The sequence below is a fragment of the Harpia harpyja genome, chromosome 2 (genome assembly GCF_026419915.1).
Source record: "Harpia harpyja isolate bHarHar1 chromosome 2, bHarHar1 primary haplotype, whole genome shotgun sequence".
Taxonomy (NCBI): domain Eukaryota; kingdom Metazoa; phylum Chordata; class Aves; order Accipitriformes; family Accipitridae; genus Harpia; species Harpia harpyja.
The window spans coordinates 2,105,001-2,121,781 of record NC_068941.1 but is presented as its reverse complement, the minus strand read 5'-3'; the positions used below and the strand labels follow the sequence as shown (position 1 = coordinate 2,121,781).

At 47.5% G+C, this 16,781-nt stretch overlaps 1 protein-coding gene across 14 annotated transcripts in view; it reads left to right on the top strand.

Moving 5' to 3' along the window:
- SLC4A4 (solute carrier family 4 member 4) overlaps positions 1-16,781 on the top strand; it is a 234,423-nt gene that overhangs the window by 202,109 nt on the left and 15,533 nt on the right. For all 14 annotated transcript variants that reach the window (XM_052812182.1, XM_052812142.1, XM_052812162.1 and 11 more), the window contains 7 exons: positions 1,419-1,690; positions 5,012-5,082; positions 6,590-6,778; positions 8,910-9,023; positions 9,376-9,537; positions 14,380-14,558; positions 15,937-16,009. In XM_052812182.1, coding sequence (XP_052668142.1) covers positions 1,419-1,690; positions 5,012-5,082; positions 6,590-6,778; positions 8,910-9,023; positions 9,376-9,537; positions 14,380-14,558; positions 15,937-16,009 — 1,060 coding nt within the window. The remainder of the gene's footprint in view (positions 1-1,418; positions 1,691-5,011; positions 5,083-6,589; positions 6,779-8,909; positions 9,024-9,375; positions 9,538-14,379; positions 14,559-15,936; positions 16,010-16,781) is intronic.

The window sequence follows — 16,781 nt, the reverse complement described above, 5'->3', positions numbered from 1 at the left end:
CGTGTAAAAACAGGTACGTGGGAGACGCAAGGACGTTTTTCACTATTACTGCACAGGGTTTGAGGGAGTCCATCTGCAGCGGGGACTTGGGTAAACGGAGGCACCAGCCTGTAGCCAGCTCTGAAGGTGCTGAGCTAAAACCGCCCCTGGTTTTAGGAGCTAAGCCCTCTCCGAGGCACCCGCGGTTTTCTGGAGGAGCCGATGCCGACGCACGCCTGTCCTCTCGCCACAAACAGGCCTGGAGGGACTGCGCTGCGGGGCAGTCCGGCAATCTCCGTCTGCCTCGTGCCTTGGCGAGGGACTTGAAGATGCTTTTCTGCTGTTATGTTGTAGAGCTGTGGGTGGTTATCGGGTGTAGCCTGCATTTCTAAGGTGTCTCGAAGATGGCTTTTGCTGCTTTTTATTTAAAGACAGGCTCACAGGGAGAGACGTTCAGGTTTTCTTAAAACATTTGATGTAGTTGGGGGAAGGAGAGGATAAAGTCCTGGGCCCCGTCCCCCCCTCCCCAGAGCTTTCTGACGCTGTTAACAAGACTTTGCTCTGAGACTTTCCGCAGAAACTGCCGTTCCTCCTCTGTCCTTCCAGCACCGCAGGGCTCCTGGCTTCCAGGGAAGACCGGCTGGCTGGGGCTGCCAGCCCCACCACCTCCTGCTCCCTTCCCCAGAGCAGGCAGTAACCTCCTTGGCAGGGCCTTCTCTGCTCTGGTGTTTGCTTTTCGCATTTGTTCGGTCCTAAAAGCCTTTGGACTCTGCCTCGAGCGGCAAACAAGGCGCAAACAAACTTCCTGGGAAGGAACGATGCAGTTCGCTCCGTTGTTCTCCACAGCCTGCCGCGTCCTGGCACCAGGGTTTGTCATCCTCTGCTTTGTACTTCGTGGTCTTCTCCTGCTGATATTTTGATTTCTGCAGATAGTGCAAGGGGCCTGAGAGATGGAAATGCAGGCTCCCGAGTTTGAGGCTGGGCAGGAGATGGCTTTTCTGAAGGAGGTTTGTAGGCTGTGGTTACGTCTTCAGCTGGTGGAAAGCTGTCGGCGTTGAGCTGCTCTTGGTCTGCACAGCTGGAGGTTTGGGCCTTTACAGCTGTGTGCCTGTTTGCCAAGGGAGGATGTTTACTGGGAAGCCTAGCAAAAGCTTGAATTCATGGGTAACATTTATTAGTGGAGGCGTAAGCAAAGACTGATCACTTCTGCATGCTTTTCTGCCACCTTGGCTATTAAACGGCACCACATACATTTGTGGAGTTGGCTGGCTGAAAACTTCGCTTAGCTCTTGGGACCACTCTCGTTGAGTCTAAATGAGCACAGGTCCCAGAGGCTGTGCGTTAACCACTTCTCACCGAGAAGTCACGATCCTGCATGGATTTATCTAACCCCAATATTTTCCCTTCCTGCCCCCCCCCCCCCCCCCGTCTTGTTGCAGAGACAACGATTTTGACTACCTGGAGTTTCGTCTCTGGATCGGCCTTTGGTCAGCCTTCCAGTGTCTCATTCTCGTCGCTACTGATGCCAGCTTCCTGGTCAAGTACTTCACCCGATTCACCGAAGAAGGTTTTTCCTCCCTTATTAGCTTCATCTTCATTTACGATGCTTTCAAGAAGATGATCAAGCTGGCAGATCATTACCCGATCAACTCTGAGTTCAAGGTGGACTATATCACACATTACTCTTGTGCCTGTGAACCATTAGATCCAGGTAAGAGAATGTTTAATTAGCTCTCCGTTTTGCAGGTAGGAGATTGCATTTGCTTTCTTTTTCTGTTGGGCCGCAGTCCAGATAATAAACAGGTAGATTAATCCTTCTTTATCAGTCGTCTTCAGATATCATGTCTTAGCCTTATTTTGAAGCTGAGGGGTGAATTTCACCCTACGTGCCAACCGGAATATCTTTATAGCCAGCCTTCCTGGGACTCCTCACGTGAGCATCGTTACCAGTGGAGAAGCTGTCTCTGTACCCTTGTCTCCTTGCATCCCTGAGGCTTTTAATTCTGAACGGCATTCCTCTGAGAAGTCTGGGAAGGGGCAGAAGTGGAGGTCGGGTCACTGCCGCGGTGCTCAGGTCACTCCTGGTATCCGCTGTGCCATTTTGTCAAGTGCAGGAGCTGGATTTATTCAGGGCGTTACCCAAACATGGGTGGTTTTCCACCTCCTGGCTGCATATATGGGTGGGAAAGCACAAACAGGTCCTCGCTGGAGCGGAAGGCAAGTATATCCAACAGTTCAGCCTATCGCTAGAGCGTGGGCTGCAAGGCAGGTATAGCCAGCATACGTATAGATCTGGCAACACAGCCGGGAACAAAAGGTTACAAAACCCAAATCCAAACAGAAGTATGCTGGCTCGTACCATTAGGGAAGCTGTGACCACTCCTAGGATCCTTCAAACAATGAGGAGTGAGCAAGAAACTTGGTTTGCGCTCAAAGTAAACTTCAGGTTATCTCAACGAACCTGTCAAACAGGAAAAGCTTCTGGTTGCTGCTAGCTGCCTCTGTGCAAAAGGCGTTGGGAACTGGGTCCCTAGGAACCGTGTACTTACGTTAGCCATTAAATGTAGGCTCTCTGCAAGCCCTTGGATGTTGGTCTAGTTCTGCTTCCATTCGAATGGCACGTAAGTGGCCCTATTCTCCATGTCTTGCATTTTTTTTAAAGCCCTATATAAGATGGCAGAGGAGAGGCAGAATATCCTTCTTGTGTTTCTGGGATATTTGCTAGCTGCTCAGCGTGGTGTCAGTGACCAGGAGGGCTCAGGGAAAGGGGGAATTGTGCCCCAGCAGCTGGGTGGGCTCTTTGTCCTTTGGCTCTGGGTGAACACACTGAGGAGGACGGCACAGCGTAAGATAAGCGAGGAGACCTGAACTTAACCCAAAGCAAGGTGCAATCCCAGCGGTGGAGTGAACGTCTTTGAAACACAGCTCAAGACTGTAAGGTCTTTCAGCAGCGGCTTTTGTAAGCAGATACCGACAGAGCATTAGGACGTCAATTATCCTTTATGCTAACATTTCCTCCCTGAAAGTTCGCAAGCTTTCTCTCGTGCATCAGGAAATGGAATAAAAATGCACGTGGCAGATTAGCAAAAGGGGGTGCCTGCTTCTAGGAAACAGTGTAATGCAGTAGCAGGTGCTTTCTTGCCAGTGATTTTCCTCTAGTGCAGATAATGTCCGCTGCTGTTGGGATATTGCAGGCAGCGGTTGATAAGCTGCCAGGGGTTGTGCTGGAGAGGGGAGCAGATTTATTTGCTTTTGTCCAAAGTAAGCGCAGGTGAAGCTTTATTGATTTTTGTCAAGCCACGGGTGAAGCCGGCTCTTCTTCCCTCATGCTCTGATTCAGGCTTTTTACTGTTGGTTTTAATCTCTGTCTCATGACGATTTGGCTCCAGAGTTTTTGCGTCAGCCCTTAGCTTGCACTGCTGGGTTTCCACAGTGGGCTCTGCCCGCGCTCCCACTCACAGAGGCCTCAGAAAGCCAGGGAGCAGCGTCTCGCCAGCCCCACCGCGCTTTCTGCAGGACCTTAAAACAATGCCTTTGAAATCACCAACAGGATCTGTGTGCGCTCTGGCAGTAATTACTTAGTATGTCCTGCGGGGACTTCGCTTTGATCCTTGCACCTCTAATCTGCGTCTCCGAGCAAACACGCCCCGTTTTATAATGTGGGTCAAGAAGTTAAAAGGCAAAACCAACAGCCGAAGCCACACTCCGTCCACTTTCGGGAGCAAGAGCTTCCACGTAGCAACTGTTTAGCCAGAAGCGAAGCATCAGGAGAGTGTGCCGGAATGCCGAGGGGGCTCCGCAGCCGCAGCGGAGGGGGCTGGGGGTCTAGGAGGTTGCAACTTGCCGCTCTCTGCTCCGTGCAGTTTTTGGGTACTGACGTGAGAGTGCGAAGACCCTCGTCAAACTGGCCGCCTTGCACGTTTCTGCTGAGAGGGGACAAGGTGCTCCATCCAAAAGGCCTTTTACCGCATCTGTCAAGCCTACCAAGAGGGTTCGGATGTGATTGAGGATCCTAAAAAACCCATAAAGCGCTCTAAGAGAGACGTTTATTACCTCTTCTCAAACTTTGACCTCTCAAGAAAAGGACTGCATGGTTTCACAGGCTCAGCTCCGTCCTCGCAGCCCGGCTCGCAGCTTGGCAGAGAAGATGCCGGTGGCAACATCTGCAATAATGGCACGATCTGTGAGATCTTCCTTGTCAAGGGCCCTGGAAAGATTGCCTACATATAAAGATGTCCTACTACTTATTTAGACCCTAGTGTGGTTTCAGTAGTATAAAAGACAAATGCACATACTCGTTCTCCAGCTAAACAAATGCGAGCTATGCAGTATTTTAACACCGCTTAAATATTCTTACCAGACATGAAAGTGCATGCAAAACCTAAATAAAACATGAGGACATAGTTGACAAGCCTATATTCAGGCAGGATTGCCTTTCTAAATGAAATTTCAAATAAATGATTTCTAATCCCATGAAAACAAAAGGAAAACATGTATCATCGTCACAGTGAATGCTGCCCCTTTTTTCAAAGAAATCACCTCCATCCTGTTGATTTTAGTTACTCTTTATCTTTTGGTTTTTTAACTCAAAAAATGTGTTTGTGCTGGATTCTGAAATGCATTTTGATTTTCTGGATATCTTTGGGGTTGTGCATTAATTTTAAATTAATAATTAGGAGTGGTCTGTGGATATTTATTTTAATCCAGAAATTATTAGAAAAATACTGCAAAATCATGAAATATTATGTTGTCTGTCTGGTTTTCCGTAATTTTTTTTTTTTTTTTTTTACAGTGAGCTCTAAAAAAACCCCAGTTAGGTTTGAATTATGTTTCTCGTAGCCTTTGCTTTCCATTTTTTAAGTGATTGATGATTGATGCTTTTGAGTCACTCTGAAACAATACTTTTGACTCGCTTTACTTGAGCAAACAGTTTGATGGAGTTAACAAGTGATTTAATAGTTGAAATTTGCTTTCCTTCCTAGCTGTTTCGGCACCACGCTCACGGTATTCCTTTTTCTGTCCTCTCTTGCAGTTAATAGCTCGTTATTTAACAGGACAACGGTGCCGCCAGCTGATGAGTTGTTCTATTCCTCTACTGAGATGGTAAGTGCCCTTTGCGAGAGCGGCGATTATATGGTCCTTGAAATCTGTAAGTGCCGTGTGTTTCCGCTGGGCCATGCCAATAGATCGGGAATTGGTCGCGTGAAGAAAACCCTCACGCTGACGCTCCCCCGTTGCCCGTGACAGTGCTCCTTTTGGCATGCTCCCTTGATCCTCCAAGGATTTCTCGTAGTACCGCGTACACAATACCGAGTGCGCAATTTGATAATATTAATTACTTCCTAATAGCGGCCACTTCCTTGCAGTGTGATCTCTGTGCGTTGGCAGGATGCAAATGGTTCTCCCGGGGGATTAGTCAGATCCTTGTGTCCAGGACCGTAATGGTAGGAGTGTTGCGGCCAGCCCTTCCTTTGGAAGGTCCTGTTTCCATCCCATTCTTTGGTTTTTTCTGCGGCTAACCCTGGCTTTTCCACATTTCACTCCGGTGGTGAGCTTTGGACAATGAGGAGAAAGAATCGGAGCTTGATGGGGTCACATACCTTTGTGTTTGATGAAGGGGAAGTAAGTTGAGACGCAGAGGAACAGCTTTCTCCTGAAGAACACAGATCCCACCCATCCGTGTTTCTTTTCACGTGGTGGCCGCTCCTGTGTGCCGTCAAGTGGCCCAGCAGAAAGGGAATGGTTTCTGAGCTGGGCACGCTGTCCGCGGGCACCAGGAGCACGAGGCACGAACCCGAAGGCAAAAGCATTGCCCACGGTCCCCGAGGGGGTCAGTCGCGGGCTGGAGAAATAGAAGCGAGGTTTTCTGACGGCCAGGCTGCACCTCGTGTGCCCTTCGCTGCTCTTTGCCTTCTTCGCTGCCCCATCTCCGTCAGCTGGCCTCGGTCCCCGAGCATCCAAGTTCGCTACCTCTGGAATGGCTGGGAATGAGGACCCCCTCGTTTGGCTGCCCGCCACAGAAAATAACGCTCGGGGAAGGGATGAGCAGCCCCCAGCTCCGATACGATGCCGGCTGTCGGGATGCCTGCATCCACCCGTCAGGAGAAGAGCGCGCGTTGCCGCTTCTGTTCCGTTAAGAACAACTCTTCTCGGGTTTTGTGGGTTTACGCATTTGATTGTCAGTCTCGGGAGAGGGGAGGCACGCGTAAAAGGAAGGCAAAGAACTGAACTGAGGCCTGGAGACATGAAAACAACCCAACGAGTCGCGTTTCCAGGCTCTCCTTTCTTGGAACAGTCATCTCGGCGTCTCGGCCCTCCTCCCCCAAAACCCTGCTTTCCAACAATGCGGAGCGTGTCTGGCAGGCAACAGCAGAGGTCAAAAGATCTCTGTCTTCTTTCCAAGGCCCAGACCGTCCTCAGTTCCCAAGTAATATCATCCTATGTCCAAGTTAAAATCCATTCTGTCTGCACACAAGCACAGGGATTTTTAGCTTCTGCACCGTGCCTCCCTTTTCCTCCCAGTATTTTTCCTGATGCTCTGTCCCCATTCCTATCCTAGCCTGAGCAGCTTATGCACAGCTTTATGGAAACGTTCTCTCTTTTTCTGCAGTACAACACCACCGTTGACTGGTCATCTCTGACAACGAAGGAGTGCTTGAAATATGGAGGACAACTTGTGGGCAACAACTGCGAATATGTCCCTGACATCACCCTCATGTCCTTCATCCTCTTTTTTGGCACTTACACCTGCTCTATGGCCCTGAAGAAATTCAAGACCAGTCGCTATTTTCCAACCACTGTAAGTATCTCCTTTCACCCTAGCAGTCTGTTTCTTTACTCTTTCAGAGTGCAAAGATCAGCCTTCCTTTTGGTATAGCTGTCACACACGCACAGGGAGAAATGCTTTGCAGGGAAGGCAGGTTGCATTGGTTGAGATAAAACCATGCGACTGGTTAACCAAGTATGTCTGGGATGGCTTAGCTGTCGTTCTCTCAGTGTTTCTGGAGGGCACGGGTAAGGCAGCAGAAGAGCCAAAATGAGCCATAATCTGTTGTGGGGATGTGGCAGTGATTTTAAAGGTACCAAAGACAACGCTTCCAAGCTGAGATACACCATGATGTAGCTTATCAGCCTTAAGAAATCAGAAGAATCCCTCGGGTGTATATAGTTTCAGCTGGCCATTTTCGGTGCCAGGCACACAGCTTAATGTGATGTACTGACTCTGTGGTAGGATGCGTGGCCGTTCCACAGAGAGCAAATGACCAAAAGGGGCTATTAATCGTTATGTCAGAAGTCTCCCTGCTTATAGCCACAGGGACTATTTGGAGAGGACAAAAGAAGCCCTTTGCTTTGTCACCGAGTAAAAGCGGGTTGGCAAGCTGTCTGCGTAGAGCAGGAGAGCAGAGACACATCTTTGATGTTACCACGTAGCATTTGAAACACTCGGAAATCAATGCCAAAATGTTGAACTTGACTGCAGTTCACACCTGGTCTACCTGTTACGGTAGGGACCTAAAGCAGAAATTCCCTGTCTTCTCTGAGGCTCAGGTGCAAAATAAGGATGACCTGAAAAACCTCTGCATTGATTTAAACAAGATTTTGCCAACTTACATGCACCTCTCAGGTGCATCTGCTTGTTTTGTGTCCCCGACTAAAGTTACCACGACACGCGTGCGAGCTGGCGGTTTCCATGTGTACCAAAGCCACGTTTCTCTCCGAGACCTGCCCCCTGTTTTTGGCATTCTGACACATGGGGATTTATCCTGCATGGATGTTTACTGTTCTGCTGTGTTACAATTGAACCTCTATTATTTTTAATAAAAAGGAAACAAATTCCATCCAGGCTGGAATGCAGCTCAATTTCTCTGTAACCATGTGAACCCAGCAAACCTGGAAGGAACAACAGCTCTGAAAAGATCACGGAGTTACAGACAAGCACAGTGGGTCCTGCCCAGTTAAATTTTGGGGTCTGACCAGTGGCAGCTTTAGGTTGTCGTATTCCAGTGACTCCAGGAGAGTTGCATTCTTAGGACATGTTCAGGTTTTAGCTGAGAAGCCTAGTTAGTTTTCCTGTCTGTTTAGGCTGATTTATTACTGGAACAGAAAACCATGTAATCTCTGCCAGTCACACAGAACATCTCCTCTGTCGTAGAAGTTTGGGTCTTCCCATCTTCTAAAGGGAAGTTTGTGACTGTTTCCATTGTCTGGTGTAAAATACCATTTCTTCCCTTTCCCTGCACTTCCCTTTTCAATCTGCATTGCAAAATCAGCTCTAGGAAAAGAATGGAGTCTGGGGATAACGCAGTATTTTTTGTTAAAGCCACATACCTTAGGAGTCCTGTGATAACATGAGAAGCTCGACTCGTGTCAAAAAAGCAGTCTGTGGCTCTGCATAGAAAAACATGAATATGTGGACCCTAAAGAATCAGAAATCAGAAGGCAAACAGAAGGAGGCAATGTTTTATATGTCTAAAAAAAGTCACTATTTTTTTTAGGTTTATTTTTAAATGTTCACTGTCTGTTAATATTGGAAGCTGGTCCTGAAAAGTCTCTTCAGACGCTGCCGCAGAGGAACTAGGTCTCCGTACCAGCGGTTGTTGGCTGCTGTCAAACGTAACATCGGTGAGACTGCCTTGAAGAATTCATGTGGGAGTTTCTTACAAAAGCAGTTTTCTTTTTCCTTAGGCTTGTTTTTATACTTCCATTTAGGCTTAATTGTTTGGCTTTCAGACAACACAAGAAAGTACCAAGGCACGTTTAGGCAAATGGCACTGGACGTGACAATGCGCACCTTTGTTTCTATGAAAGAAGAAACGATGAGCTTGTATTGCCACCAGACGCAAGCCTGGAGAATCACATAGAAACTAAAGCATAGGTGAAATGGTGTTTCATAGCGCTAACTACTGATATGATATCAACTTCTGTTTCAGGCCCGGAAACTCATCAGTGACTTTGCCATTATCTTGTCCATTTTGATTTTCTGTGGAATAGATGCCCTGGTAGGCGTGGACACACCAAAACTACTTGTGCCAAGTGAATTCAAGGTATGTCATCGTCAGCTTGTTTGGTGGCCTTTGGAAGAGGTTCCCTTTTCCACCCATCTGTCCTGTATAAAGTGACTTGTCCTCAAAACAGGAAAGTAGTCAGCGATCCGGAAAGGACCATTTTACTCAGATTACATCCTTTTTATTAGCATCATTTTGGTCGGCTGATTGATCTCCTAAATCCTGCCTCCATACTTTGAACCTCTTGTTGCTGTTAGTGGGAAGGATGAAATTGTTGCAAACGTCAAGTGTCTCCCTGTAGCCCCGTTGCTGGAAGTACAAGTGTATTTAGGATGTCATCGCTCCTATGTTGCGGCTCTAACGCAAGCTTTCTTTTCCTTGCCCTTCGAAGCCAACCAGTCCCGAGAGGGGTTGGTTTATCCCACCATTCGGAGGGAACCCGTGGTGGGTGTACCTGGCAGCAGCCATCCCTGCACTGCTGGTGACCATCCTCATCTTCATGGACCAGCAAATCACAGCCGTCATTGTCAACAGGAAGGAGCACAAGCTCAAGGTGGGTGTGCTTTGCGTCTTGCACACGTGCAGAGAGCTGCCCGGTGTTTTTTCTGTGCTAGAGGTGGAGGACGGCCTGTGGCAGTGTTGCCACCTCAGAAACGTCGCTGCTGGTGTTTAACAGCAATATTTATTTTGTTAACTAGTGTAGAGGTTTTGCCAGGAAGACCGCTGATTCAGCTGAAAATCTTGAGCGTTGCGCAAACAGCATTCGCCCTCCTGCAAAAGCAAGAATCCTGCGCAGGGCTAACTCGCAATGTCTCGTTCAGTAAGCACTTAATAATTTTGATTGGCTTCGCCGTCGTGCAGCCTGAAGCATTCCCACATGAGAAGCTTTGGGATTGCTCCTCCCTTTTCCTTCGCAAACAGGTCCTATGCCAGGAATAGTCAGATTTCACAAAACCAGCCAGCTACCCCTTCCCTTCTAGGGGAAGGAAAGGACTTAGACCCATCGCATCCTACCCACTGTTCATCTGGCAAAGACGTGGCTAAGCTGGAAGAAATTAGAGCAGCCCTCCTTCGAGAGGCAGAACTTTTGTTTAAAGACCCTTTTCATATCAACATAAACCCGAAAGTTTCTTAAAAGCTTGACAATATTTTGATCTTTCCTTGCAAAAGCTTCACCCTCCAACTGTAGAAGTTGGAGAATGGCAGAGAAAACTTGTAAGTATAGCTAGTCAAAGCTTGTCTTGTAAAGAATACCGATGTAAACAGTGTCTAGCTGCCGCCTGAACCTTGCTGCGCCTGCAACTCTACTCGTGGTAGTAGCACTGGTCAACCTTGGTAAAGGGCTGGATGAAGTTCATTTGAGAATCTACTAGCCCTGACCCCAGCGGTGTCATTTGCCTTGGTAATTCTGCAAGACTCTGCCATTTGAAGAATTGGAAGAGGAAAGAGGGTGCGCTTCTGTCCATGAACATGAAGTTATTTGCTTGTCCTCTTTACTTGTCCATCTGACATGCTCTGCTTTTCCAGTAGGAGATGAGAAATCATTCAGTTAAATGCAGTCAGGAACTGGGGAGAACAGTTGATGTCTGTCATGCTGGACGTTTGCTTGCATAGGGTAAACACAGGCTGTCCACTGTGTCCAGCAAATGTGGTTATACATACTAACAAAACTGTTCATTTCTTTAAAACGAGTCCCCAGGTCTGATGTTAAGGAACACCTAGGAAGGATAGGATGCTTTCCAGTGAGGATGCTTGGCAGTCGTTCTTTCTGGCATGTTCTTCAACAAGGCATTGGGAAAGATGATTGGGGCGAGCAGAAGGCTCTGATCGCTCGCTGCCTTACAGCTGCTGGGCAAAACTGCTGGGTTTTGGTAGTGCTGGTGCTTCCAAATGGCCGTTCACTTCACGCCATAGTTCTCTAGAGAAACTAGTCCCAGACTCAAGTCCAGCTAACTCACACCTCTCCTCTAGCGTCAAATGACTTTTAACATCTAATTTTCCTCCTACAACCTTCCTCCCTCGAAAACGTGGGCCTATTCCCGGCCATCTGCTGCTGGTTTTAAGGAGAGAAAGTTGCTCTGTGATTGTGGTCAGCGTTCTCCCTGCTCTTCTGTCATAGACTCTAAGGGGATACTTCATGAATCTGATGCATCAGCATGGAAGGGAAAACGAGGGTGGCCAGAGCGGGTCCACCAGGTCATGCATGGATCTGCAGAGAGTGCGTGGTTTTGGGAGCTGAGGCTTGCGGTGGGGAGAGGCTGTGAGCTTGGAAGGGCCTCCTCTCTCGGGAGCTCTACTTTAACCTGAGCCGGGACCTAATTTTAACTTGCACAGCACTCTGCGTTAACTGCATTCAAGCCAAAGTCTCTCTCACCTTATCACAACGGGCAAAGTTTCTCTGGATCTGACAAGCCACTATTACTGTGTTGATCATGTCAGACGATTGTTGGCGGATGTTCCCAGCCATCGGCACAACAAGGTCTCTGTGTCGTGACCATCCCTGAGCGGGCACGGCGCATCGGTGTGGCTGTCAGCCGCTCCGAAAAAGGTTTCGGGGTGCCGGGGCGATGGCAGGACCCCACCTGTGGTGGGTATGGCCAGAGATGGCCCAAGTGTGACAGCTGCGTTGGCTGTACGGTGCTGTAAAATAGAAGCAATTAGCTGAAGAGATTGGGACATACCAAGGGCATAGCCACAGTTGGATGTTATTTAAAGAAGAGCTCCATATCCGCTGACATATAACAGCCTAGGCTGTAGTAATGTTTTTAAAATAAACTTTCCAGACCAGCGCTATGCAGTTTTTCATGCCTGTAGGGTTTTCCCTTTCTCTGCACGGTCAGTTCTATTGAAAAATATTAAATTCCTGTAAAAGAAGACTCTCCCTTCCTGCTAACAGGACACGTTTCAAGTGATCTAACCCGTGAGAGTAAAGACTCCCTCAAAACATGGGTAATGCTGGGTCACTAGATACCCACTTCATTAGTTATATTGAGAGGTGTTGGAAATGCGAATGGAGCTTTTACTTGAAAAAGAGGAGGATGTTTCACTTCGTGTGGTCACTGTGGACATTAGATGACTGACGTGTGATTTAAGACCATCCTGATCCTGATCTGGAGGAGAAAGTCAGGGGAACAGGGAATGGGAAAGGTTTGTTGTGCGCAGTGGTGCGTGCTGGCTGATGGTCTTAGGGGGCTGGTTTAGAAAAAGCCGTCAGAACATCGCTTTTTGCCATCCAGATCTGGGCAGATCTATTCAATACTGTGCCCACATCTTCCTCGGGGTGAGGCTAATCACGGACGTGGTCTCAGTTTTAGGTCTGTCTCCTGCACCTAACTAAGCAGACGTATCATGTTCTTAATCACTGGAAGAATATATTCACTGTTCTTCCCGCATGAAAAAAAGGCCCCTCATCTCTTCAGCTTATGGGCACTGAACGTGGTTATGCTATGAGCACTGGGAGTGCTTTTTTAGTAACAAAGTGTAAACGCTCCAGCAAAGTACTGTTTAATATAAAAAATTTACATCCTGCTTCCTTTGTTATGGTTGTGAGCACATGCTTTTGTTTAATTGGGGGTTCTCGAGTCCGATCCTGCTACTCCGCACCAAAAAACACCTCCGTTCACAAAATCTACTGGAGGCCAAAAGAAGGACGGGTTTTTTTCTGCTAGTGCCTTGCTAAAGTATTGGCAGAGTGTTACTGAGTGCCCGTCCCAGTGCTGCCGGCCAGCCAAGGTAAGCAGCGCACGTATGAGGAAAACAATGAGGACTATTCAAGATGAGCTGGGTTGCTTTCCCTCCTGGGTCACCAAGTAAGTCCGGATCATTTCTTCTTTCCAATAAAATCAAATTGAACAGGATTAAAAAAAGGTTAACCTTCTTTAAAATAGCAAGCCTTAAAAGGTTTGCCTAGTGTTTTTCTGAAGATCCCTTTCTTTAGTGGCTCTTTTGTTTCTTTGGTTCTTCTCCTGGCCCTTGTGACTGGTGGATTTCCTGTGTTAGTTCATCAAAGGATTTCAAAAATAGAAGATCAGAGGTCTTTAAAAAGGAGTAAAGAATGAGGGCAGCTTTCTCCTTTCTGTAGGGTATGAGCTGTTCTTGTTGCTTTCCCCAAGGGACCCTAGGGTTGGGTGTTGAGGAAGATGCCTCCAGCACCAGGCGCGATTAGCAGGGCTCAGACCAGTTGTCAAGTCCCGACTGTGGGATCCTGCAGTTGCTTCCCCTCCTAAATACGGGAGTTCAGATCTTGCTCTGAGACAGCAAATAGCAAATGTTACCTTTAGGCAGGCACCATGTTTTGGTGCTTTCAGGTAGACTTCACTAAGTCATTACACCGAGCGTTATTTTCCAACAGTTGCTTGAAACTAAAATTAGGCTTCAGGCTGGTTTTAAAGGGTCGTTTGGGTGTTGAAAGCTCTGTGCACATCCAAGCTGTCACTGAACACAGACGCGAGATGACTCGGCACACAAAGGTACCGATCTTGGCCTCCCACCGCATCAAAAGAAGTCCTGTGCACTCGTAGCAGAGCAGTAGGACAAACGGCTCGCACCGTCGCAAGCCGCTCTCCTGCTTTGCAGATGATCATCTGTCTGCTCTCCCTCTCCAAACTCTATTGCTGCCGTAACTGCCTCGTGCTGTGAAAACGGACCGTCGTGTTTTTATCCGCGCTGCGGGGAGTCGGCAGGGTGTTGGGATGGTGCTGGGCATTGGACTTGTTGTCACTGTGTTACCTCATTAAAGAAATGGGAAGATATCGTTATAAAAATAGCACTTTATAATAGGGTTTCATTTCTGGTTTTCAAGAGGCAATGCGGGGCTCCTTCAGAACACTATAAACCCATTATAACCAAGATACATATGTGCATATATATATATTTAAAAAATAGAGAGTTTTACATATTGAGAGCTTGCTTATACTGTTTACAAGCTATTATGTGTATCTCACCAAATATTCTTTGCTGAAGGTGGTGCTCTCTGATTGTCTTTAACTCATGGTCTGCTGTGTCAGGTACCTCTGTAAAGAGCTATTTGACTGGTGGCAGGGCTGGGCTTGTACCAACTCAACCTCCAAGCACTATGTAGTGTACGCGAGGTGCTTGGTCTTTTGCCAGACTGCTTGCAAGTCTGCTGCTCTCCTTTGCTTACTGTATGCTGTTGTTTTCAGAGCTTGCCAGAACCGTACCGCTTACCTGTTTTCCCTGCAGAGGCAGGTAGTTCATCCTTTTAAGGAGCAATGTGTCCTACTCTGGTATTTCTTAGGACGATTTCTGCTGGCCAAAAGATGCTGTAGAAAGAAACACTGCTTGTTTGGTATGCTTCTGCCCCTAGGCCAGAGCCCTGGCCGTTCCGTAGGTGTTGAGAATAATGAAGCTGAAGGTTGTCTGTCTCCCTTCACAGAAAGGTGCTGGATATCATCTGGATTTGTTCTGGGTGGCCATTCTGATGATCGTGTGCTCCTTTATGGGTCTGCCCTGGTATGTTGCTGCTACCGTGATCTCCATTGCTCATATTGACAGCTTGAAGATGGAGACGGAAACTTCAGCCCCTGGAGAACAGCCCAAGTTTTTGGGAGTGAGGTATGTCAAACCAGAAAGGCCTTAATTGCCTTGTTTGCCTGCAAAGATCAGTTTGTACTATAAATGGTCTTGCTTCGAGCAGGACACATGCAGAGGTTCAGGGGGAATAGCTCTTAGATTTGCTGTAAATCTTCAGATCAGCTGTGCTTCCTTACAGCTTTTTTTTGTCCGCAGAGGATATGTCTAGTTAGGAGTTTATCCGGCGTAGCCCTTTTGTAAATAGCCTCTCTTGAAAAGGAAGAAAACCGTTGTACTACGCGCGTGCCTGTAGACGGGGGAGAGCCTGTGCAAACGTGTGGCAGCGAAGGGGAGGAAAGGAAGGAAACTTCGCACCGGAGCTTAGACCACTTCTCGGTCTGCTTTGGGCATGCACGTTGAAGTCCCCCCCAAATACACAAAGCTTAACAGAGCGAGCTCTGGTGCCCGTTGGACACTGCAAAGTTGTCGTGAAGAATTTTGTGCTGCTTCCTTCGTATTTCCAAACCCGGCTGTGAGATTGAGCAGCGCAGGTCTCTGGCAATTCCTTGGACAAATCCCCGTGTAACTGCTCAAAAGTTTATTCGGCCAGATCAGACATAGTTTTCCAGTGTTTGAGAAAGGACATAAATTTACTGCAGATTTCTTTATCCATGGAAATTAGACAGGCATTCATTAGCAAACATAACGGTAAAAAATGTAAATCTGTCATGCCTAGAGCAATCAGCTCTACTTAATCAAGTAATTTTTTCTGGGTTTGGTTGCCTCAATTAAGTGGTCTGAAGTGCTTTCAATAGGAGCACTTCTGGAAATCAGGCCACTTGTTTAGGTGACTAAATAGAAATTTAATGGCCTAACTCTCAGTACTCTGAAATACTACTGGCAAAAGTATTTTTGGATGTAGGGAGCGGCTCTGGGTGCCGATGAAGGCACGTGTTCAGCACCCCACCGAGGCCTGGACCATTTATTCAACTGCTGGAGTACTATGACCAGGACTCGAAATATGCTGCTAATGTAGGAGTGGAGAGCTAATGATTTGTTACCTATTTGCATGCTTTAAATACTGCCGTGCAGAGAATTTGGATTGCTAGTTAACAGTTTCTAATGTTTCACGTGTAAACACGCTCCTCCTTACTCAGTAGCAGTACTCTGTTGGTCCACAAACAGCGGAGCTAAGGCAGCCTACAAAAACCGATCCGGTGTTTGGAAAAAGAGGTGTCTGAGGCTCGGTCAGGATCAAGATACCTGCCTGATGCCGCTGGTTTGTAATTGCCAGCCTGCTTTGAAAATGTGGCAGCAAGAACGAGTTGTCAGGCTTTATGTTGGTTTGGGGTACTCTGAGAGGGAGTAAAACCAGAGTGAAAGCCGAAGCCATCCTGCTCACCTAGGGATTTTGTTTCAGGGAGCAGAGAGTCACTGGAGTCATCGTTTTCATTCTGACCGGCGTGTCTGTCTTTATGGCTCCCATCCTAAAGGTAAGGACATCACCTTTTCTGCTTCCTTCTGCTCACACAGCCGAAGTAGGGCCACAGCAACCGTCAGGCTGTTTTTATGCTACTAAAAAAGCTCATCGTTGAAGTGTGGGAAAGGAGATCAGTGAGAATTACTGATGCAGTTTTACAGTTTTCTGGAAGCTTAAACCTTTTGGAAGGAAAAAACCAGCATCGTCGTAGTGTGCTAGGTAGTAATAGTGTAGTGACAAAGTTCAGGGCTGGTGGTCTTGGAAGCGGTGATTTTTTTCATTTTAAGATTTTTCTTCCACGTTTGCATAAAGTTAAGTTTCCTTTTATTCTGCAGTCTTAACGCTTCTGCTGTGCCTCTGTTTTATGGAAAATATATTGCAGATAAAGCTTAAGAGCCTACTGTGGTGGCTTGACGGAAGGATGATTGGCAATGCAGTAGAGTTGCTATGTGGAAGACACAGGTTAACAGATGGATATGTAGTTTTAAAAGTACATTTGCGTTTATTTGAGTGCGCACACATCTTAACACATGCATGTGAAGAAAATCTTCATGTGGTGCTTGCTCATAGACTGCGTGCATGGCCCACTGAGAGGAGGGGCTTTTGTTGAGAGAGAATACACAGAACTGGTGGCAATGAGCAGAGCCTACAGCTGATGGTATTAGTCCATGGGTACAGTTTCAGCCAAAAACCTTTGGCACCGTTGCCACTGCCGTAGCAGAGCTGTACCCTGCCTGGTGCAGCTGCCAAGGCACACGCCTCAGCAGTGCGAGGCTCCTGCAGCT